Source organism: Rhineura floridana, chromosome 3 (assembly GCF_030035675.1).
Source record: "Rhineura floridana isolate rRhiFlo1 chromosome 3, rRhiFlo1.hap2, whole genome shotgun sequence".
In the NCBI taxonomy this organism is placed as follows: domain Eukaryota; kingdom Metazoa; phylum Chordata; class Lepidosauria; order Squamata; family Rhineuridae; genus Rhineura; species Rhineura floridana.
The window spans coordinates 152,360,911-152,384,143 of NC_084482.1; the positions used below are offsets into that span (position 1 = coordinate 152,360,911).

The following is a 23,233-nucleotide window of genomic DNA, read 5'->3' on the forward strand; positions in this document are numbered from 1 at the left end:
TGCTCACTGAAATGATTTCTGAGGTTTTTTTCAATTCAGTGGTAATGTTGCTGTTTGCAGGTGACCCTCATGAAGAACGTATTACACCTCAGTCTGTTTGCTTTAAGCAGGCTTTGTAAGGACTATTGGTGTAAGAAGATCATTTATGAAAAAATTAGCAGAGTTGTGTAGCTGATTACCCCAAGTCTGAATTTGGACCCTAGCATTGACTGAAGCAAGGACAGGCCGTTCTTCTTACAGAGCTGTTCTGTCTGATGGGAATTAATGTTTCTTCTGACATTAGGGATCATTTTGTTTAGCTGGGGGGGGGATTTTTCAGATGAAAGGTTTTCTGCTCCACAGCAATAAGGCACAAATAATTTTAGCCTAGAAAATTGCCTCTTTCCAATTATTCTACACACACACGCACACCCTGCCAAGACAAAAAAACCCCAATAATGTAAGTGTTGTGCAGGCAGTAGTCTAAAAATATCTCAACTCCAAAAATGTGTGCCTGGTGGGAGGAGATCCTTCTCAATGTGTTGTACTGTGTAAGGCGGGAGAAGGAAAGTAATCTTGTGAACACTGAAAAGAAATAGATGTTGATCGTGCTGGAAATGGAAAGATTGTATGTTCCAGCAAAGAGACATCTGGAATATAAAGAGTAGAACTAATACACACTTTTCCAGAAAAGAGATGAACTCAGCCCATGGTAACTGCAAGTAAAAGCCACCCTGTGCTAGATTCTAGCAGCATCAGCCATGGTATGGTGGTTATCACCAGTGTCTGCATGATTCAGCTTTGGCACACTGACCCTAAATGTGGGTTAGGAATGTCACATTGAAAGTGGAATGTAACATTTATTGGTGGATTCTTTCATAGGCTGGACAGCTGGAAGTTGGCATGGGCTGGCTTTTTGCCACCCCATAGGTTGAAATGGTTAAGAAAACAGGCCTCTGGGTTTATAACAGATGTGGATTGTTAGGATACATCCAGGTTGTAGCTGTTGTGTACATTGTGGAGAGTGTGGGAAAGATAGAATTTTCCCTTAAACACTGAGATGCACCCTCCCATGATCAAAGGTGGAAGCCAGCCATGCAGATGATACAGACCATTCTGGCCTTGCAAAAAGTCCAGCTAACCAAATGGACTGACAGCAGACCAGAGCAGGATAAAGCACCTTCCAGAGAGGCATGTTAGTTTGTTACAGGAAAACCAACCAAGACCTCTCCGTCTACATGAGAACTGCAGTGTTGGATGCACTAATTATCACATCCAATCCACAAAAATAATAACTGTGTGTGCTTGTATGTAGCCTTATACATAGGAAGAATGAAACCATCCATCTCTTTAGGTGCTGCAGCACGACATGCAAAAGTTGAAGCTTTGATAAGTAACACAGTACCCAGCACAGAACCAGATCTGCCCCACTTGCCTCTAAAAAGAAGTTAAAACCACTTTGCAGGGATGCTCTCTGGCCACTCTAAGGGTACAAATTATTTACTTTCTGCCCATCGCTGACATAGCAGCACTGACAGCCCCTAGCATAATGGCAGAGCTGGCTCTTGGTAGGGAGCAAGGGGGGCTCCTTCTACAGACTCTTGGAGCCTAATGCTAGATTCCCGTGCACCTCCCCCCACCAAATGGGTGTTTCTTCTTTGTATACGGCTTTGAATGTTTGTTAAAATGGAAATGCAGTATAGAAATTGTGGTGTTGTTTTTAACTAAACAGCTGCACATAGCATCAGGCTTTTAAAATCTGTTTAGTGTTAAAAGATGGCTTCCAGATTGATGTTGCATGTGTCCTTGTGTACATGTATATTTGAGGTGCTTCCTGTGCTCTGTAAGAGCAGCATTAGTTTGCATGTTGAAAAAGGATGCAAGCCCTTGACTTTTCCAGATGTTGAAGAGGTGTCCCACCCTTGGCATTTCCTTCTTTTTTGGCCTGGTGGTTGAATTAGCTGTGTTGCTTGTTCTTTGAATAATTGAATGCCATGTATTTTGTTAATCTAGTGTTTCATGTGCAAGCCTCACTCCCTTCCTAAAAAATTGTTCTTGATTTATGTGTTTTTATTCTGTTGGGAATTCTGACATCATTTAAAATAATCCAGCTGAAACCAGTGGCTACGTTTCCATAACCCCTCCTGTGAACTTCAGCTACTCCAAGCTCTTCCTTCATCAACCATCATTGTGTACATCTTCCATGTAGTCCAATGTCAATGTAATCCTAAGGAAATGGCACTCTTGTTTATACAAACTGTTCATTATCCAAATATTTTGCATGGCTCCCAGGCTATGTGGGAAAGAGAGGTCATGCTGTGCTTATGCATTTTACTTCTTTATTTAAACTTGAAATAAGCATCTGTACAAACAGAGAAAGAATGGGAACGTGAGAACTTGTTTGCTGGATAAAAGCCTAGACTGGTGGTTGGTAGCAATGACCCTTTTTCCATCACCGGTCTAGCCATTGCTTTCACTGAGTCCTTCCCTTTTTTCTGTATGTCTCTGGATTGGCAAAATATTTGTTTATCTTTCAGAGATGTCATGTTACCCGAAAAGCACCATTAGCCACTATTATAAGTAATAGTGAAACACGCCCTTTGGCTCCCTTTTTTTTCTTTTTAAAGAAAGGCTCTGTTGGAAAACAAATAAGAACATGAGGAGAATCCTTCTTGATTGGACCAAAGACACATCTAGTCCAGTATTAGGAACAAAACCACTGTTCTTAACACCTCTAAAGCCAAGTGTTTTCAGGAAGCCCGCAGGCCACAATCTGTACAAACAAAACAAAACACCATTCCTCTTTGCTTGACTTCAGCACCTGGAAGTCATATGCTTACACTACCTCTGAACATGGAGATTCCGCGTTGGTATCCTGGAATCCTGTCCTCCATGAGTTTGCGCAGTCTCTTGGCATCAGCTCTTCCACACCACACTCCCTCTTCCAAGGCCACACCTATCACCAACCCTGCTCTCCACCATCCTTAAGTGCTTTTGCCTGATTGGAATGCAGCAGCAGCTGGTGGTTCCATGTTAGTGGGGCAGTGGAATCCACTCTTGAGTTTTAGTACAAAATTTCAAGGGGCTGTCCAGGGTACTTCAAAGCACAACACATGACTGCTATATACTGCTGCTATATCCTTGCTTAGATTGCTTGTGTGAAGGGGGGCAGACAGAAGAATCCCACAAGACCGCTTGGACAGCTTCCTTGAAATGTGGGAGTAAAACCTGGAGCAGATTCCACTGCCCTGCTGACATAGAGCCACCAGCTGCCACTGTTCGAATGTGTCCTTGAATTGTGATAATGTCTCATGCCAGAATGGAAGAGTGAGAGAGTGTGTAGAAACCTCTGACTTTTGTGTGGCTGAGTGTGTAGAAACCTCTGACTTTTGTGTGGCTGGACTGTAGCCTACCGTTCAAAGGTAAGAGTCACAGCTATTGCTCTGCCCAGTTTTTTACTCGGATCCCCACCCTCAAACTGGCATGTGGCAAGCTGGAAGGTTGCCCATGGAGGAATACAGCCCATGGGCTGGAAAAGGTTCCCCACCCCAGGTTTATGGGTTATTAGTGGTAACAATCTACATAAGTAGACAAGTGTACATACCAGCAGAGGAGAGAGGGAGGGAGAGAACTGCTTACTTTAAAAGGAGTTAGAAGAGATGAAACTGAGGCTGCTGAATCCAGTAGGCAGTGGAGTAATTTGTCAAGTGGTGCAGGAGAAGGATCATCATCTGGTATATATAATTAAACTAAGGTTGAGGAAAAACAGTGCTAGCAATGATCTCTCTTCTTATGAAGAACCTCAGAGGAACAGGAGAGCTGGGCTCCAATGGGTCCACATAATCCTAACAAGCTGGATGAAAGTCTACAGCCTCTGCATACCAACATATTAGAGTGTTATTGTAACAGTCCCCTCTGAACTTGAAAGATGCTGAAATTAGATTGAATCCATTACTTACGAAGCAGTCAAAAAGACCTGCTTGCTTTAGCATGATGCTGTGAAGTGTGTCAGCATAAAGAGCTGCACATTGCAGCTTCATCTTTCTGAGGGATAATCCAGGTGTTGGATTTTGCTGCCCTTAGCGTTTTATTATTATCATTTTGGTCAGACCATGATCCCACTAGAATCAACAGCACTGTGTTTAATTGAAGCATTCAGAAAATTGTCTCTACTAGGTAGCCATGGAGCCCGGAAAGATTCCATGGATTCTAACAGTGGCATTCTTTGGCTGCATACACACCATATATTGAAAGCCCATTGTTACCCCCCCACACACACACACACAGAACTCTGGGAACTGTAGTTTACCCCTCAGCACCCTTAACAAACTACGGTTCCCAGGATTCTTTGGGGGAAATAATGTGCTTTAAATAGATGGTTTGTATACAGCCTTTGTGATTCAAACAGTACATTTTGGAGCTTTGGTGATGGTGGAAGTTGCTGTATGTATGAACCGAGAGCCCGTAACATTCTGTCAAGACTGTAGACCATTCAGATAGGTTAAGAAAGCAACCAAAAGTGACAGGCAAACTGATCCTTCTAGTTCCTGGGTTGTTGAATATCCTGTGGTGAATAACAGTTGCCTCTAACTGATGAGGTAAGGAGACTGGATCTTTTTCCTTATAGGCCACAAACTCTTTGTAGAGGTAGCTGTGGGCATGATTCTGCTAGTAAGCTTTCTGAAACTGTTTGCAAGGCTGCCTTATTTATGCATAGAAGATTCCAGCCAAATGAAGGGCAGATCCATGTAGACTTTTGTTTGTTTCTGTTAGATCTCTTTCACTCAGCTGTTACCCATAATCCACATGGCACAATTGCCAGCCCTCTCCAGTTCTGTGATTTCCACTTCCATTCCATTCTGATCCTTAGTAAACAAAATGGGATACTGAATTGCCTGCAAGACAGCCCATATGTAAAAATGCAGGAAAATTGTGCCACATGGTACAGATTTTGAGAAGCTGGGGGTTACAGGACTTCTATTTTTCCCCCTTTAAAAAAATATGATTTTCCAAAATACAAGCAAATATTGCATACTTTTAAACTTACTAAACATTTGTCTGCTTTCCTCCTCCCTCCCAATACTTTTTCTTCCTGCAAATCTGTCAATAAAATGAAACCATCTCATGTGCATGAATTGGTGTTTAATAGGAAGGCTTTTGCTATATCCATTGTGGAATTCATTTTGAGGTATATTTCAGTAGACGGAAGAACCTGCAGAATTTGTATGAGCAGATCTAGATAAAAATCTGTAATGCAGGCAAAAGAAATGCTTTGCTAAATGTTCCTCTGACTAGTGGCAGAAATCTCCCAATATCCTGAATCTTTTCTCCCATCCCAGCTTGGCTATTCAGCATTTTTCCCTTTGGGAATCAGAGCTTCAATGAAGGATCTGTAATTTTGGCTCAGTAATATGGCACTAGCCCACCTATTCAGATCAGTTTATCATTAGTGCCTATTGCTATTCTAAGTTCTGTTCCTCAAGGGATAATTATGACTTTCAATAGTCCAGTGCAGTAAACAATCCTTATCTGGCAAGAGATGAGGAGTTGAGATGGGGGCTAATAATTATTTTTCTATTTTTAATAGCATTTTGCTATATTCATACAATCTGCAATCAGTTCTCATTCAAGCTGTGAACATAAGAAGACCACTGCTGGATCAGTCCAGAGTCCATCTAGTCTAGCTTCCTGTTTCACATCCTGACAAATCAGATGCCTCTGAGAGGCAGGAAGGCAGTAGCCCTTTGCCACTGCTGTTTTCCAAGAACTGGTACCATTTCTGAACATGAAGGATGGTTGGTTTTTTGCAGTTGTTTTATTTATTTATTTATTTATTTATTAAATTTATATCCCGCCCTTCTTCCCACAAGGAGCCCACGGCAGCAAACAAAAATACTACAAGCACTTGAAAATATATTAAAACAAAGGACTTTAAAACATATTAAAACAAAACATCTTTAAAAACAACTTAAAAAAAATCTTAAAACGCAATCCCAGCCCAGATGCAGACTATGATAAAGTCTCTACAGTAGGGCCCCGCTTTAAGGCGTTCCGCTGATATGGCGGCTTTCGTTTTCCATTTTAAAGGGTTTTTTCCCCTTTTGCGACATTTTGCACCATTTTCACGTGACACGGCCCATTAAAGTCAATGGGGTTCCGCTTTATGGTGTTTTCTACTTTACGGCGGGGGTCCGGAACGGAACCCGCCGTATAAGCGGGGCCCTACTGTATTTAAAAGGCTTGTTGAAAAAGGAAGGTCTTCAGTAGGCACCAGAAAGATAACAGAGATGGTGCCTGTCTAATATTTAAGGGGAGGGATTTCCAAAGGATAGTTGCCACAACACTGAAGGTCTATTTCCTAAGTTGTGTGGAATGGACTTCCTGATAAGATGGTATCTGCAGGAGGCCCTCACCTGCAGAACGCAGAGATTGACAGGGTATATAAGGGGTAAGACCTAATAGCTGATATTTCAGATATCCTGGTCCCAAGCTGCATAGCGCTTTGTACATCAAAACCAGAACCTCGAACTTGGCCCAGCAGCTAATGGGCAGATACGGCTAATAACTGCTGTAAGGCATATCTTCCATTAATTTGTCTAATCCCCTTTTAACGCCATAATAGCTAATAGCCATCCCTTTATCTTGTGGCAGTTAATTCTGTGATTCATTTACACACTGGCTGTATTCACTAGAGGAGGGTTTAGCCCTTTTTCAGCCCAAAGGCTGCATTTCCTCCTGGGACCACATTTATTTATTATAAATAATATTTGTGCACTGCTATTTCGTTAAAAACATCAAAGGGGTTTACAACACATTAAAGAACCACCACCATAGAATAAAAATATTAAGTATACAATAAAGATAATTCCAATGGTGAGCAGGGCTAGAGGCAAGAGTGAGTGAAGCAATTAAGTAAATGTTACTTTTCTACAGTAGGCTAGTTTCTACACAGACCCCCCCCCATTGTTTCTCTAAGCAACCAAGAAGCATTATCAAGTGTTCAAGGACACATTCTAGGCCAGACAAAAACACTCAAAAGAGATGCGAAGCAGGACTGGTGAGGAGTGTTGCCTGGAGAGGGTGTGTGTGCTGTTGGGGAGGGGTTTGATCTGGGGAGGGTCTTGAGGATACCCGCCCCTGTGCTAAACCATAGTTTTGCATGAACTAAACAAGCAGGAATGAGCCACAGCAAGCCACACCCTTGCTTGTGCAGTACCACCCTCCTTGCAGCCAGGAAGAGGACCTGGAAGCTTCTGCTTTTGTTTAACCATGGGTTTGTTGGATTGTTCAAGCCAACAAACTATGGTTAAAATTAACTATGATTAGTTCCAGTCAATCCACCTTCGAAACATAGGCCTAGTCTACACATAACACTAAGCCAAACCATGGCTAAGAATTAACACAGGAGCCTGCAGATACTCACAGTAAAAATTGTGGCAGTGTCACTCCTCCCCCAGCCCTACTGGTGCCACACTACCCAAAGCTAAGCCATAGTTTGGCTTAGTGTTATGTCTGAACCCAAGCTTGTGATTTCTCTCCCCTAGGCAAACCACAGCCAATAAGCCAAGAGTACAGCTCATGGTTTGTCTGGAGGAAGACACATTTGTTCATGCTTAGCCAAAGTTTGGCTTAAAGTTTACATGTGAGTTGGGCCATAGTTAGCAGACTTATTTAAACACACCATAGTTAATCTTAACTAGAGTTCTGGGTCCAAAAGCTAGAGGGAAATGGGGAGGGGAGTGTTCAAGCCCAAGGCTCCCCACACTCAACTAAACTATAGTTTACTGTGGCATCTTATGTATGAAGAAATACTTGATTTTGTCTGCCCTGAATCTGCTAGCAGTCAGTTTTCTTTGGTAACCCTGAATTTTTCAGTTCTCTCAGTTTCTAATTTTGCCAATCTTAAATTCAGTTCTCCACATTTCTGCAGCAGTTTACAATTTTTTTAAAAAAAGAAAATCCTAATGAAAATTCTCCAGCATTTTAGTGAGAATTTCTCTTACTAAACACATTTTTGTAGGCAGTTTGACTAATGTACACATTTTTGCAAGCAATCTCTCATCATATAATGCATTTTTGCATGTTATTTTCACTCATATATTTATTTGTATGCACACTTTCCCCCAATATATGCATTTTTGCAAACATTGCTTATTCAAGAACTGAATTGCAAAATTCAGATAAGTGCAAATTTTGAAGGATGGCTGTGTTTGAGTTCTCATGTTGTTTCAGAAAGTGTGGATTTGATAAATTCAGTTTTAAATATGAACTAAATTAAATTTCTTGCCCATCTCTAGTTACAGGAGAAGAAAAATATTTTCTGTTTTTTTTCCTGCCATCCATAATTTCATAAATCTATATCATGTTTCTAAGTCACAAATACTTCAGCATTTTTATTATTTATTTATTTATTTATTTATTTATTAGATTTATATCTACATCTTTCTCCCAGTAGGAGCCCAGTTTTTGCCCTTTTCTGCAACTTTTCCAACGGTTATATCTTTTTTGAGATATGGTGACCAAAACTATGTAAATTGTGTCAAATGCTCCTGACTCATAGATTTAAATAAAGACATTGTGATACTGACTTATTTTCAGTCCCTTTCCTAATAATCTGTAGTGTGAAATTTGATACCTTTTTTTACTGCTGCCACCCACTATTTTCTCCAAGGTTACATAATAGCCGTGTTGGATTGGTCCAAAGGCCCGTCTAGACCAGTGTGCTGTTTCACAGTGGCCAACCAGATGCCTGTGGGAACCCCGCAAGCAGGGCCTGAGCACAACAGCCCTCTCTCCACTTGTGATTCCCAGCAACTGGTATTCAGAGGCAGACTGCTGCTGACGACAGTGGAGATAGTATCTAGCCATTGTGGCTAGTAGCCATAGGTAGCCTCATCCTCCATGAATGTGTCTCAAATCCTTTTAAAGTCATTCAAGTTTGTGCATATGTGAAATTTGTTTTGTTTCCTTCACTGTACATCATTTTATACTTACTTAGACTGAAGCTTCTGAGTAGTTTTTGGGAGATTTTGAACTTTTAGAGAGTCTCTGAGTTTTATAGAGTGGGGTTAAGAAATGAGAATGAAAGTGCACTGGCTGCCTAAGGGCCAAACCAGATATTACTTTGACTATATGGCTAGCAGTCACATCTGGTCATATAATGCCTTGTATAGAGGGGGTGATTTTCATTGGGACCACAGCAAGTGAGGAGTGGAGTTTTAACCCTTCCCTCTCGTCCCTGATCCCAATGAAAATCATCCCTGTGCCACAATTAACACGAGAGAGAGAAAAACTCCCTTTGGTGCAATAGAAGCTCTCCCCCCCACCCCTAGTAACTGCAGTACAGGGGATGGTTTTCATTTGGACTGGGACTGAGAGGGAAGGGTTAAACCTCCGCACCTCACATGCTACAGGTTCCAATGAAGATTGACCACCCCTCTCCCACTGTGCCAGGTATTGTATTAAAAAAAAAAAAGGATGTGACTATTAGCCATGCAATTAAACAAATCTCAGTTTTGGTTCCGAGATTCCCAAAATCTGATTTCTGAATGTCTGATGAAGGCATACAATTCTAGTGGCTGAAATGCAATAGATAAGATTCAGGAATGCCAGTTTTTAGTTCTGCACACGTATGATGGTTAATATCTTCCTTTTTCCTCAAGTTAGATGTAACACTGAAATTTTCAGAAAGAGTTAATGTGTCTTCTTCCAAGCTTCACCTGCTCATGTATTTTCCCCACTCCCGCCTCTCTTCTCTTTTTCTGTGATGTGGACGGCACCCTTTTGATCATTTCCTTAACTGTCAGCCATTTCCTTCGTTCTCTGGTATTCAGGTTTGGATCAAAACATCTGTTGCCTTTGAGTCAGAAATTCCTTTTTAGTCTTTCCCAGCACAATCAACATCTCTTTTCAAGCTGAATGTTTTAGATACTGGCAGCACTGTGTTGAGAGCCAATAATCTTTGTGTAATTCCTGGAAAATTGTGTGCATATGCAAGGTATTTGTGTAGTCATGATAACTGATAGACAGTCTGTCAGGCTGCCAGTCAGTGAGTCCTTCACTCTGTGTATCAGTGGGCAGATGCATCCCAATCTAACAAGGGCGAGCAACCTTTAGGAGCACATTCGGGAGGGCAGCTGAATCCAGATCTCCAGTAGTTCCCAAGCAGTAGTTGAGCGGTGGGCAAACGTGCGCAGGCAGATCTGTTTGCACGCAGCAACAATCTTTGGATCAGGGGCAAGGGGGTTTAGCCCTTGCATTTACATCTTCATATGACCACAGCTAACCAGAAAGACATTTTGCCATGGGTCATCCCTGATAACACATAAGAGCTCTTTGCACATTTATAGTCCCCCCATTGGATTTCAGATGCAGTGCTGCCTAGAGCATCTTTACATGAAAGGTGTTAAATATTTTTGATGTAGCAGGTCACTTTTCCTTTCCCCTCCACAGTTGGCCACGGGCAGAGTGAAGGAGACCGTATGGTCGTGTCAGACTTCCATGTGTTTGTCAGAGACAGCTTGCAGCACATTGACCTCATGAAGAAAGATCACCCAGGCCTCCCCGTGTTCCTTCTAGGGCACTCCATGGTAAGCACACTGCGCTAACCCTGCTGAATGGGAATCTTGGCCCCCTGTCAAGTAGCAGAGGGGACCTTTTTCATTTTGGCCTTTTCTGTCTCCCCACCCCCTTTTCTGTGTTTTATTTTATATTCGTCTTATAGGGATAATCACTAAAAGCAGTGATTGCACCAGTGAGTTATTTGTGAGCAGACATGACCACAAAGGATGGGGCTAACATACATACACGAACCAGTCCAACTTTTGTTTAACTTTGGGCATCAAAGAGCTAACTTCCAGAAATGCAAGAGGGATGTAAAATACTGAGTGGATTTTTGGATACTGTAGTGCCCTGTGGATTTTCTAGGACTTCCTATAGCCTCCATTCTTCTTACAGCATTATCAAGGCAAAAATTTCTCTTCCTCTCTCTCTCACACCCACCCACCACTTTTTTATTTTCTTTATTTTATTTAAAGCATTTATATACCACTTTTCAGACAGACCTTGCAAAGCTGTTTACATAATATTATTACAATAATAAGTATTTTTTTAAAGTTACAATAAAATGGAGAAGACAGTTTGTTTAAGATCTGTTATTGCTTCTTCTCCTGCCCCCTCAGGTCAAGATGGTTCTACCGCAGATGACTCTGTGGTGACAGTTGGGGGAGGGAGGGAGGGAGGGAGGGGCCACTATGGTAGCTGGGTGGTGATGGTTCCTCAGCTTCTTCTCCTCCCCCCTCGAGTCAAGATGGTTCTACTGTAGATGCCCCTGTGGTGAAGGTTTACAGGTTGAGTGAAAGCTGTTTTTCCTCTTACTGATGGGGGCCAAGGCATTTATCTCCCAGTTAAGGACCATAGTCAATGAAACAATGAAGAACCAATTTGGTGATTAAGCAAACTGCCTTGGTAAGCTTTTGCAGTGAGGAGCTATGAGAGGGAAAGAGAAAGAGAACCCAGGTGACTTGCCCCAATGGGGACAAAATAAAAGTAAGGTTTGAGAGACCAGCCAGGTCTTTGATATTTTGGATCAGCTTAGGGTCGAGGTAGTAAGAAGGGGAGGGACAGCTTTCCAGCAGCTAGACATGTGTTATCTCTTGGGTAGTTTTGTACTATTTCCCTTAATCTGTTAAAACATTGATTAAAGGAAGAGGAACTGCAGTAGGCCATTTATCTATTCCCACTCTTTGCAGGGTTGTGGCTTTCTTATTCAAATCCTTCTCAGGCACTTTGATGCATTCTTCAGTGTTGGGCAAGCACAGATTCCATTCCCCAATGATGTTTTTGAGACACTATAAATCAGCTTGTTGGTTAAAGTGTGAGGAACTTTAACCAGCTAACTATCTCATAGATGTCTATTAGCTCCTAGAGGAGCTAGTTTACACTTGAGAAAAGCTATGGTCAGAGAGGTTCAGCATCAGAAGAAGGCAAGTGGAAAGAGCATGTGACTGATACTGTGGCAATTACCAGTCATGAGTCAGAGTTACGTGTTTTCCTTGTTTACACACAATGCAAGCAGTGAACACATAACAACAACCTGAGAAATCTGATGTTCTTCTCAGAAGCAAAGCGAGTGCCCCAGATATCTAGTCCCGATGATTGTGGAGATAAGCTTGAAAAGTCGTGGATAATGCCTGGAGAAAACTCAGCAATCAAAGTGGATGCTGAGCAGGACTCCTTGTCATCAGGAAACAGGGGGCTTCAGTGCTCAGCATAACTCATTCCCCTTTGCCATTTAACAAAAGAAGAATAAATTATGCAAAATAAGCAAATGTATACCAAATATGCACAATTTACTCTTATCACTGAATTCTGCATTCCTTGGTGTGGATTTTGTGTGACCTCAGTGCAGAATTTGGATTGATTGGTTTTAGCACAGGGTATATACAACTGTGATAGTACCGTATATTCTGGCGTATAAGACGACTGGGCGTATAAGACGACCCCCAACTTTTCCAGTTAAAATATAGAGTTTGGGATATACTCGCCGTATAAGACTACCCCTGCTTATGACATGCAGGTACTTAGCAGGAAAACTGTCACTTATAAACTTATAAATATTAATATTTGGATTGTCCAGTTGTTTTGTTTTTGTGCCTAGGAATTACCACCAAAAACTGGGGAAAGATGTGAGAAATCTTTTTTTTAAAAGCAACATTAAATGCCTAGACTCTAGTTTCCAACACTATGGAGTATTAATTGATTGATTAAGAGAATTTATATCCTGCCCTTTTGCTGTTAAAAACAGAGCTCAGCACAGCTTACAAATATAGTAAAAACAATAAAAATACACAATCAGAGGAAAACAAGCCAAAATGTCAGGAAAAGGAGTCTTTCACACCACATGCTCAGTTCTAAATACTGTTGCAGCAAGTTTTACAAGTTCCTCCAGTATTCCACTGGTGCAGGCACTCAGACATTCAAAGTACTGTATGTTTCTTAGGTTTTATAAAAGCAGAGCTTTGCTTAACTCAAAATTTATTCTCCCTTTGATAACCACATCTACACAGGTTCCACCTCCATACTCAAAACGAAACTGAGCCTGGAAGTGTACAACAACCCCACACATACCTTGCTAATTCGATTATCAATGCCAGGATGTCTGTCTTATCGACTACTCTCCTGCTCCCCCCCACACACACACACCGGGCATCATGAAAGACCCAGTCCTGGGCTCAGAAAGAAAATAAATATCTGGTCCTCTTCAAAGTATTGATAAGCCTCTTGTTTTAATTGAAATAATAATTATAAATTCTTGTTCTTATCACTAATGGGAGTTAATTATCTTGCATATGCTGCTGTTGCTTCTATGGCTGTAACGGAGTGAGGTTAAAGATAAGTGAAATGCAAATAGGAAAAAAAAATACAGAAGGCAGTAACACTTTCCTAAATGTAATACCATACCAACCACAACAAGGCAAAAAACTAAGCATCTCACAACCAGTCAGGATTCCTAACCAAAAACCAAAAATATGATAAATGAAGAAATATTTATATAAGCATAACTATCAAATATATTTATTATTTACACAAACTGTAAAGGTATTTATAGTGCAATCCTAAATTTATTTATTCAGAAGCAAGTCCCAGCGTAGTCAATGGGGCTTACTCAAACAGGGACAGAAATGCAACCTCAAGTGATAAGCAACTTCATTCACACAACCCAAAATTCCGAATCATGCCACTTTACACTGTTTTGCAACTGTTTATACTTGTTTTTATGGTTATTGGATTTTAAATGGCTTTATTTCTTGTTGTGAGCTGCCTTGGTTTCCAACCCTACCTCACAGGGGTGTTGGAAAGACTCCATACACACACGCACACACTGCAGATGTATAAATACATACAGCCCATATAATAGTTTATTGTCAAACCAATTGGTCATTGCAGAAAAATCAGTATTAGTTTCCTACAGAATAAAAACTGCAATACCTAAGTAAGCCCTGCCTACTTGCTTTAAAATAGGACGGGGGGGGCAGAAAGAGAACACAAACACAATTCTTTTTTACATTCACTCCAAAGTCCCATTGATTTTCAGCACATTCATAATCATGTCTACTCAAAAGTAATTCCTACTGAATTCAATAGGATTTACTCTGGACATATGGGATTAGCACTGTTTTTACCCCCAAAAGCAAATATTGGGAAGGTTTTCAAAACACTGCCCAGGATCTGACTCCTACACACAACAGGGAGAAAAACGGAAATGTACATACCTACCCAATTTATGAGATTTTCAGATAAACAGGAGGGGAAACCACCATTTTCTGGCCTCGCAATTGTAGACACTGCCACCAAACAAACACTTCACTGATTGGCTGAAATCCTGAATGGGCGGGGTTAAAGCTACGAAGTGCTATACAGTAGTTTAAAAAAAGATTTAACCGGGGGGGGTGCCTGACGTTTTTATATATATCTCGAGAACCGCACCACCTAGAAACTTAATTTTTTTTTAAATGAAAGCTGAGAATCCGGGCCACCTAAGGGGCTAGCCAGGCGCCGGGTGGCATGCTTAGAATCCGGGTAAAACCCGGCTATCTGGGCAATATGGCAACCCTAATAAGACGACACCCGACGTATAAGACGACCCCCGACTTTGGAGAAGATTTTCCAGGGTTAAAAAGTCGTCTTATACGCCAGAATATACGGTAGCTTAATTCATTTATCATAATGTGCACTGCAAAACATAAGAAGGATTAGGGATGAAAATATAAAAGGTAGTCTATGTGAGCCAACTGCCAGACACATCAGAGGGATTGTATACTAGCCCAAGGCTCTAGAGCATGCAGTGCAACAGCTGTCATTATGGGGATACCAGTGGTGGCTGGTGGCTCCATGTCAGTGGGGCAGTGGAATTCATTCTGGGTTTTAGTCCAAACTTCCAAGGAGCTGTCCAGGTGCTGAATCACCTTGGACAGCACCTTGAAAGTTCGGTCTGAAACCCAGAGCAGATTCCACTGCCCCACTGACATGGAGCCACCAGTTGCCACTGGGGGATACACACCCTGTTAATCTGTATCTCCAGTAACAAGGATTGGTTTATTTACCTGCAGTTATGCCTTTACTTGCCAAGCAAACTCAGACTTCTGACCTATGAGACAGAAATACCCACAGAATGCCATGCCAGGAAACTGGCCTGGGCGTTCACCTTGCATTGTAATTGCCTTTGCTTGCACGGGCCAGAAACAGCTATAAGCAGTGCAGGAGTGCCAGTGGCCACTCCCACATCAAGAGTAGAAATGGGAGAGTAATGCAGCTTTTTTTTCTTCCTTTCTGTGGCATGGCAGCCAATAGGATTGGCTCACTAATTAACACCCATTGATTACCTGCACAGCCCATATGTTGTTCCCTCCTTTTCCCTAGCATACTGCCATGCTGTCACCATATCCCATGGCAGTCATCTTTAAAGACCAATGATGCAAAACTTCATGAAACTATATTGCCTATTGTTTGGTTTAAAAAGAAAACATTGAGTCAGGATAAGTAGGTGCAATTTTGCATCTGGGGGAATTTGAAACATGAATTCCTCTGGTTCTAAAAACCTTACTGAGACTTGTCAGGACCCCTATTAATTCCACTGGATTTGCCTTGGGAGGCAGAGAAGGCTACAAATCCCATGCTGCCTGGCAGAAAAATATCATTTTATTTGCATGCTCAGGACCATCATTTCTAGTTCAGGAGGAGTTAGGCAGGCTTCTCCTGTTTGTAGAAGGGACTGACTTTGTCTGGAATGGAGGACTGGATAGTAACAGAACTGGATACATCCACATAATTACTGTCAAATTTCTGAGTGTTCCCAAGGAAAGTTCAAAACAAAACATAAATGATTTTTGAGACAAGCTGACTCACGTTCACCTAACACTAGTCAGAATGTGACTGACCCGTTTGGATGAAGACGATGTGTGGTTTGAAGCTCATAGCATACCTTTAAAGGCAAATCGACTGTAGAAATAGACTGGTATCTAAATCCTCATCCAAATAAAGTCTTATATTTTCTTCCTGCTCCTACACATAAACAAGTTTTTGATTCTTCAGCCGCATGGACGTTCACCAAGGATTTTCCCTGGCATCTAATTGATTGTGATCCCTACTGAGTACTCCTGCTTACTGGTGTCTGAGATATACCCCAGCTCTTATCTTGAATGTACAGAGTAATTTGTGATCCAAGATAGGCTTGGCATTTGATTAGTTTGAAAAAATGTGGTTAAATGGCTAGTCAAATATTGCCAAATAATACTGAAGTATTTAAAGCTTCAGTGTATTCTCATAGTATTAAAGAACAAGATTATGCTATTTGCAAAGACTGCTTTTCTAGAAGGTTGCAGAGTCCAATATGTCTCAGAATTTTTAAGGAGCACCATACTAGCCTTTTCTCTCCACAGCAAATACAAAGGACTCTCTGGAAGGCCATTTGTGACATGTGCCATCGTGGTGAAAGTTTATGTATGTTTGTTGCATACCTCCTTGTGAACTTGTGTTTCTGCTCAGACATGCTGGCAGTAAAAGTACACAATCAGTAAAAAATAGCTAGGCCGATAAGGCTTGGCCTTAAATCTCATAAATCTCGTAAGTTCTCACATGTTCAGTGAATGAGTGATGGGAACATGTGATTGTGCCTGAGAGCCATACTCTGAATACCAAGATACCTGATGGCCACACGCCCATGCATTTGGCTCCTCCATGTGACAGGAACCTTGATTGACCAGTCAGCATCTCCAGTCAGGTGAAAGAGCCCTACACACACATATATGTATGGTAGGAACATAAGAAGAGCCCTACTGGATCTGGCCATGGGCCCATCTAGTCCAGCATCCTGTTCTCACAGTGGCAAGCCGGATGCCCATGGAAAGCCCACAAGCAGGACCTGAGTGCAAAGAGCACTCTTCCCTCAGGCAGTTCCCAGCAACTGGTATTCATAGGCATATTGCCTCCAATACAGGCAGAGCACAGCTATCATGACTAGTAGCCATTAATAGCTGTACCCTCCATGAATTTAATTCTCATTTAAAGCCATCCATATTGGGGGCCATCACTGCCTCTTGTGGGAGCATATTCCATTGTTGAATTATGCACTGTATGAAAAAATCCTTTCTTTTGTCTGTCCTGAATCTTCCAATATTCATCTTCATTGGATGTCCCCAAGTTCTAATGTTATGAGACAGGGAGAAAAAGTTTCTGTATCTGTTTTCTCCATCTCATGCATAATTTTATGCACCTCTAAAATGTCGCCTCTTACTTGTCTTTTTTCTAAACTGAAAAGCTCCAAATGCTTCAACCTTTCCTTGCTCCATCCCCTTGATCATTTTGGTTGCCCTTTTCTGAACCTTTTTCAGCTCCACAATATCTTTTGGAGGTGCAGTGACCAGAATTGTACACAGTATTCCAGGTGTGGTCTTGTAATAGATTAGTATAATGGCATTATGATATTGGCAATTTCATTTTAAATTCCTTTCCTAATGATCACAAGGATGGAATTTGCCTTTTTCACAGTTGCCACATACTGTGTCAGCATCTTCATCGAGCTATCCACTATGACCCTGAGGTCCCGTTCCTGATCAGTCGCCACTAGTTCAGACGTGAATATGTAAAATTAAGATTTTTCTCCCCAGTGTGCATCACTTTACATTGGTTTACATTGAATTTCATTTGCCATTTTACTGCCCATTGGTTCAGTTTGGAGAGGTCCTTTTGGAGTTCTTCAAAAGGCCTTTTTGTTTTAACCACTCTGAACAATTTGGTATCATCAGCAGACTTGGCTATCTCACTGCTCACCCCAACTCTAAATCACTTATGAACTTAAAAAACACAAGTCCGAATGCTCATCTTTGGGGGACTCCATGTTCTACATCTCTCCATTGGGAAAACTGTCCTTTCTTCCATACTCTCCATTTTCTGTTTCTTAACCGGTTACTATTCCACAAAATGACCTCTCCTCTTATTCCATGACAGCTAAGCTTACTTGGGAGCCTTTGCTGAGGAACTTTGTCAAAAGCTTTTTCAAAGTCTAAGTACACAAGGTCATCTAGACTGGCTGGTCTGTGACCGAAATAAATGTTGATTGAAGGTCATCTAGATCACATCTTTATGTTTGTTGACACTCTCAAGGAATTCATAATAGGTTAGCGAGGCAGGACTTACCTTTGCAGAAGCTGTGCTGGTTCCACTTTAGTAAGACCTGTTCTTCTGTATGCTTGGTAATTTTATTTTTGACAATTCTTTCCATCAGTTTTCCTGGCAGAGATGTTAAGTTAATTGGCCTGTAGTTTCCAGGATCCTTCCTGGATCCCTTTTTAAAAATTGGTGTTATATTGGCCACTTTCCAGTCCTCAGGAGCAGGTTGCGTATTTGTGTTAGCAGATTTGAGTTTTTTAAGACTCTCAGGTGGATGCCATCTGAATCTGGCAATTAGTCAGTTTTTATTTTGTCTTTGAGGTCTAGAACTTCATCTCTTGTCACTACTATTTATCTCAGTTCCTCAGACTTCCTTCCTATGAAAATTAGTTCAGGCACAGGAATGAATGTGTACTGCCTTCAAGTAGATTCCGACTTATGGCGACCCTATGAATAGGGTTTTCATGAGGCTGAGAGGCAGTGACCGGCTGGTTTCCTCCTTCTAATGTATTTAAAGAATGGGTTTTTTTTATTCTTTTACAGGCCACTTTTCACTCTTATGCTAAATGCATGACTCCTAGAGGTGTGACCAGTGGGCATGCTGGCATTGGGGATGTGGTTGATGGGTGTGCTCCCACTCCTTCCCACCCACCCCCATATTCACTGAACATGTGAGGGTGCTTGTATGAACAGCCTTCAAATAACCTGTAAACCTGTTTCTTGACTGTATCATTTCAGATGGCAAGGGAGAGGCTCATATAACTGTATGCTTATCTATGCAAAATATCTCTTCAGTATAGAAATGTAGCATGGCAGGGAGGCTAAACTCTTCTATCCCATTCCTGATGTGTCGCTATCTGAATGAAAGGAATGTTTTTGCATGGAACTATATTCATTCATATGTATTCTGGTTAGGGATAGGGGAGAAATTCTTTCAGAATGTATTTTCATGCAAACCTTCCTAATTTACACTTTGGATTCCTGCATTGAGCAGGGGGTTGGACTCAATGGCCTTATAGGCCCCTTCCAATTCTACGATTCTGATTCTATGATTCACTTCCAGAACCAGTGAGTGAACCAAAATCAGCTATCCTTTCATACTCACAGTTCTCCAACCAAATAGTGTGAAATGCAGTTATCTAACAAGGTAGTGTGCACAAAAATGCATTTTTTGTGAAAACAGAGTACAAATTTACATTATGTTAGGGACACTTGCTTGCAGAAATGCACATATTAGGAGAAATCCACACAAAAATGCCTATGGCTTTTTGTGCGGATTTTTAAAAGAAGAAATTGCAAATTGATGCAGAAATGGGGCAAACTGAACTTCAGGTTGAAAAAAATGAGAAACTGAGAGAAACTGAAACTGACAGATTCATCCATCTCTAATTCTGATATGGTACAACCCAGAAACAGGTTAATTGCCTCCTCTGTTAAGAACTAGGACCTTGGCTGAGCCAGAGAAGGCAAAAGGTCTCTGGAGAGAATTGTATGGCAGAAGGTTGTATGCTCTTCAATGAAAAGTGCCTGTGTGTCCCACCTGGACTCCTGCAGGGCCAGGGAGCAAGGGGCCCTCAAATCTGCCAATGCTGTCCGGTGACCTCCAGGTGCAATAAAAAGATGAGTTGCTACTTGGGCAAGGGCATTCTTTACTTCATGGACTATTTGACCAAGGTCAACTAATAGACCAATTTATCAGCATCCCAGCCCAAGTCCCAAGAAATAGCACCATGTCTCTGAGCCACTGTTTACTGCTGGGGGAGGGGGAAAAAACCAGAAAGTTTTAAGAAATGTTTGGATGTCAGCAAATAGTTTATTTTTTTTAAAAAAAGTTTTATTCAGTGTCTTAACTGGATTACTGTCCTGTTAATATGGTTTTCTCTCTGTCTTTTGTAGTATCATAGAGTTCTTGGCCAGTCTGCCTCATTTGCCATCTCCTTTTTTCCAGTTAATTGTTCCTTAAGTCACCCACTCTCTCTTGGTGACATACAACCATCTCACGTCCCTTTGATTATGTCATTTCTTCTCCCATAATTTTTGCCTTTATTGGAGTCATCCTTCCTTTCCTCAGATCTGGACAATTGCACCCTTATCGTTTGCAACTTATTCTCCCACCCCCAATTGCTTTTTTATGGGGGGGGGGAGGTAGCCAATAAAGTAGCTTACTGTTCTCATTTTGCTTTCTCTCTCCTAAACTATGTATAACTAGCTTGGGGTTAATATATGGATGAGCTTGATCTTCATGTAACTGTCACATAATAGCAGCGTGCTGATTCCCAGGGTGACTTTTTTATATATAATTGTGCTTTTGGGAATCCCACTGGTTACAGCAGCATTGGAACACCTTTTGAAGCACTGTTGTAAGTTACTCTGCTGAGTTGGCAGGTGAATCACACATGTGATGCATACTTGCATCCATGTTATAAAAGTCAAGATTGCCTGCTTCACAGTCACTGTGATCACATATTGTTAGGGCTTCAAAAAACTATTGTTGCCAATTGAACTCAGTGGTGTGTGAAAATGAAGCCTGGTCTAAATTTGGCTTTTGTTGTGTGCATAAGGAAATTCAAGTGAATAGCTTTAGCTCAGTCGTAGTTCATCACTAGAGCAGATCGACCAGATTCCTGGGGCAGAGGCCTTGTTACTGTACTGCCTGTAAAGTGCTTAAAATCTCTCTTTGTTCTATTGGGATTAATACTTACTGCAATTGTCAGTGTTTTCACTTAAAATATTGCTTGCTTTTTCCTTGCAGGGAGGAGCCATCGCCATCCTCACCGCGTGCGAAAGGCCAAATGACTTTTCAGGCATGGTATTAATTTCTCCTTTAGTAGTTGCAAACCCAGACGTAGCAACACCAATCAAGGTAAAAACCCAGGCATAAATTAATTTCAGGCACACTAGCTAAATGTCAGCTGAGCTTCACACAGTCTCAGCCTATAGGCCTTTCTTCCACTAGTCCTTCTTCTGTACATGTGGATTTACATTTTTTTAAAAAATGGATTTAAGGTCCTTGTTCATTTAAAACCAAATTCAGAGGAAAGCTTGTGGTCACTACAAAGACTGTGGGCCTAAATGCATGTTACATGTGAATAGCAAAATCCCAACAGCTGCCTTAAAAAAAAGGGCAGCATTGAAAGAATGTGATCTGGAGCAGAGAAACAGGCAAAGCCTTAATCCTTTGCTTTTCCTGTCTCCTTACTACTGCAACTCTCCCACTCCAACCTGCTTTTCCTACATGTGGTTCCAGGCACATGCTGGCCTTTGCAAAATCACTGTGAGTGGAAGGACATTTTTCAATCATAATTCTGCCTGATAACATATAGTTTCCATCAAGCTGGCTGGTGTAATTGGTGGGCTTTTGGGGAGGTGGGGCTCAACCTAATTTGGTCTCGTTGTGTAGCTTTACTCTCAATACTACACAACAAGAAATTTTGAATTTACTTGCATTTAAGTGGATAGGCAAATAAATTGGGCCTGAGACTGGAAATGTAGCAGCCAACCCTACAGCCAGTCCTGACGGCATCTCTTCATGATAAGCTTGGGCACCTTCATATAGCTGATTCTCTGTTTGGACTTGTATCTACAATGGAGAAGTGCCCTAATATTCATTGTTTATATGTGTCTTGCTAAACTGCATGCTGCCATGTATACCATTCTATGTACTGTCATCGAAATGTGTAACATTTAGACTCCGATCTACCAACCACCACATCTGGCAGAAGCCACTTTGCAAGAATGCAACTCAGTTGAGTTCATCCAGAGTTCCAACAGATTCTCCCCAGATGTTTTATCTGTCAAAGTAGTTGTTACAAAGAGCTGTGTAATTAAAAGCCTGTTGCTTCACTGACACTTAGTATCATCCCTCAGGAAACCAGTGAGGACATATTAAGAGCTCGCTGCCCCAAGTCAGTGCTAGGAACTAAGCCTAGACCAAACACACTAGGCATGCTGTAAGATACCATGCACAAACAAGACAACATCCACGCCATACATTTAAAGCACTCTTATATGACTTCAACAGTCATGTCAACCCCCCTCTCCCCAAATCCTGAGAACTGTGGCTTGTTAAGGATACTGGAAATAATAGCTCTGTGAGGGGTCTCCTGACATGTAGAAACATGTACTGTACCTTAATGCAGTGGAAACATCCACTTTGTCAAGTAACTTGAAGTTACAGAGCCACACTTACATCCCTGGAGACACATTTATCTCCCAGTATTTCTCCCTTGGCCTCAATGCTGAACATAGCTCCTTTTGGTACAAACAGAGCACTCCATGGCAATGTCACTTGCATTGCCAGTAAATGTCTTTGAAATTTGTGGTTGATATTTGGTACTTTGGGGGAACTTTCTTTTCATCCTTTTTAATACAGTATAATTTCCCAATCCATAGCATCTTTGATACAGGAGGATCAGAGAATGTTATGTGACTGATTATATTTAATGGATTTATACCCTAGCAAGGTCATGCAGTTCATTTTTATATTTTGCAGGACGTATCTCTGGATACAGTATTTGACATTCAAACAGGCTATCAAACAAAGGCCCAGCTATTTGTTTTCTTAGTTGTCAACATTTTCAAACAATGAGGCCCACTTAATTAGAAGGTAATTTTCAAAAGATCAGAGGAGAATTTTAAGTATTGGGCTTGACTGCAAAATGCTTTTAGTGGGGGAAAAGAGAGACATCCTCTTCTCTTCTGCTGGCATTTCTATGCTTCAGCAGCTCAGTGCTTTTGCATTTAACTCCCAGAGGGCAGGTGCGCAATAGATTTCCGTAGTCGATCCATGCACATTGGTTGTTACTTATTTGTGTTCCCCTAGAGAATGTGCTTATCAGAAAGAGCTGCAGCCTGGGCAAGTACTGTGTAAATCACACAGGCTACAATTTGCATTGTAACAGACTGAAATGAGAAGTAAATAGTGATGAGAAGGAGCAAACAAAACTAGGCGGTACTGAGGAGTGAAAAGCAGGCTCAATATCAGCTTCTTCAGCAAGGACAGTACTCTCTCACTGGTTATTTTGATGCCAGGAGGAGATGCAAGAGTCCTGAAGCTGAACAAAGTTGTGTTGAGGAACACTGTCTG

General features: G+C 41.4%; 1 protein-coding gene across 4 annotated transcripts in view; it reads left to right on the top strand.

The window, feature by feature from the left end:
• The window catches only part of MGLL (monoglyceride lipase), a 121,869-nt gene that overhangs the window by 83,279 nt on the left and 15,357 nt on the right, over positions 1–23,233 (top strand). For all 4 annotated transcript variants that reach the window (XM_061618371.1, XM_061618369.1, XM_061618370.1 and 1 more), the window contains exons 4-5: positions 10,432–10,568; positions 20,900–21,010. In XM_061618371.1, coding sequence (XP_061474355.1) covers positions 10,432–10,568; positions 20,900–21,010 — 248 coding nt within the window. The remainder of the gene's footprint in view (positions 1–10,431; positions 10,569–20,899; positions 21,011–23,233) is intronic.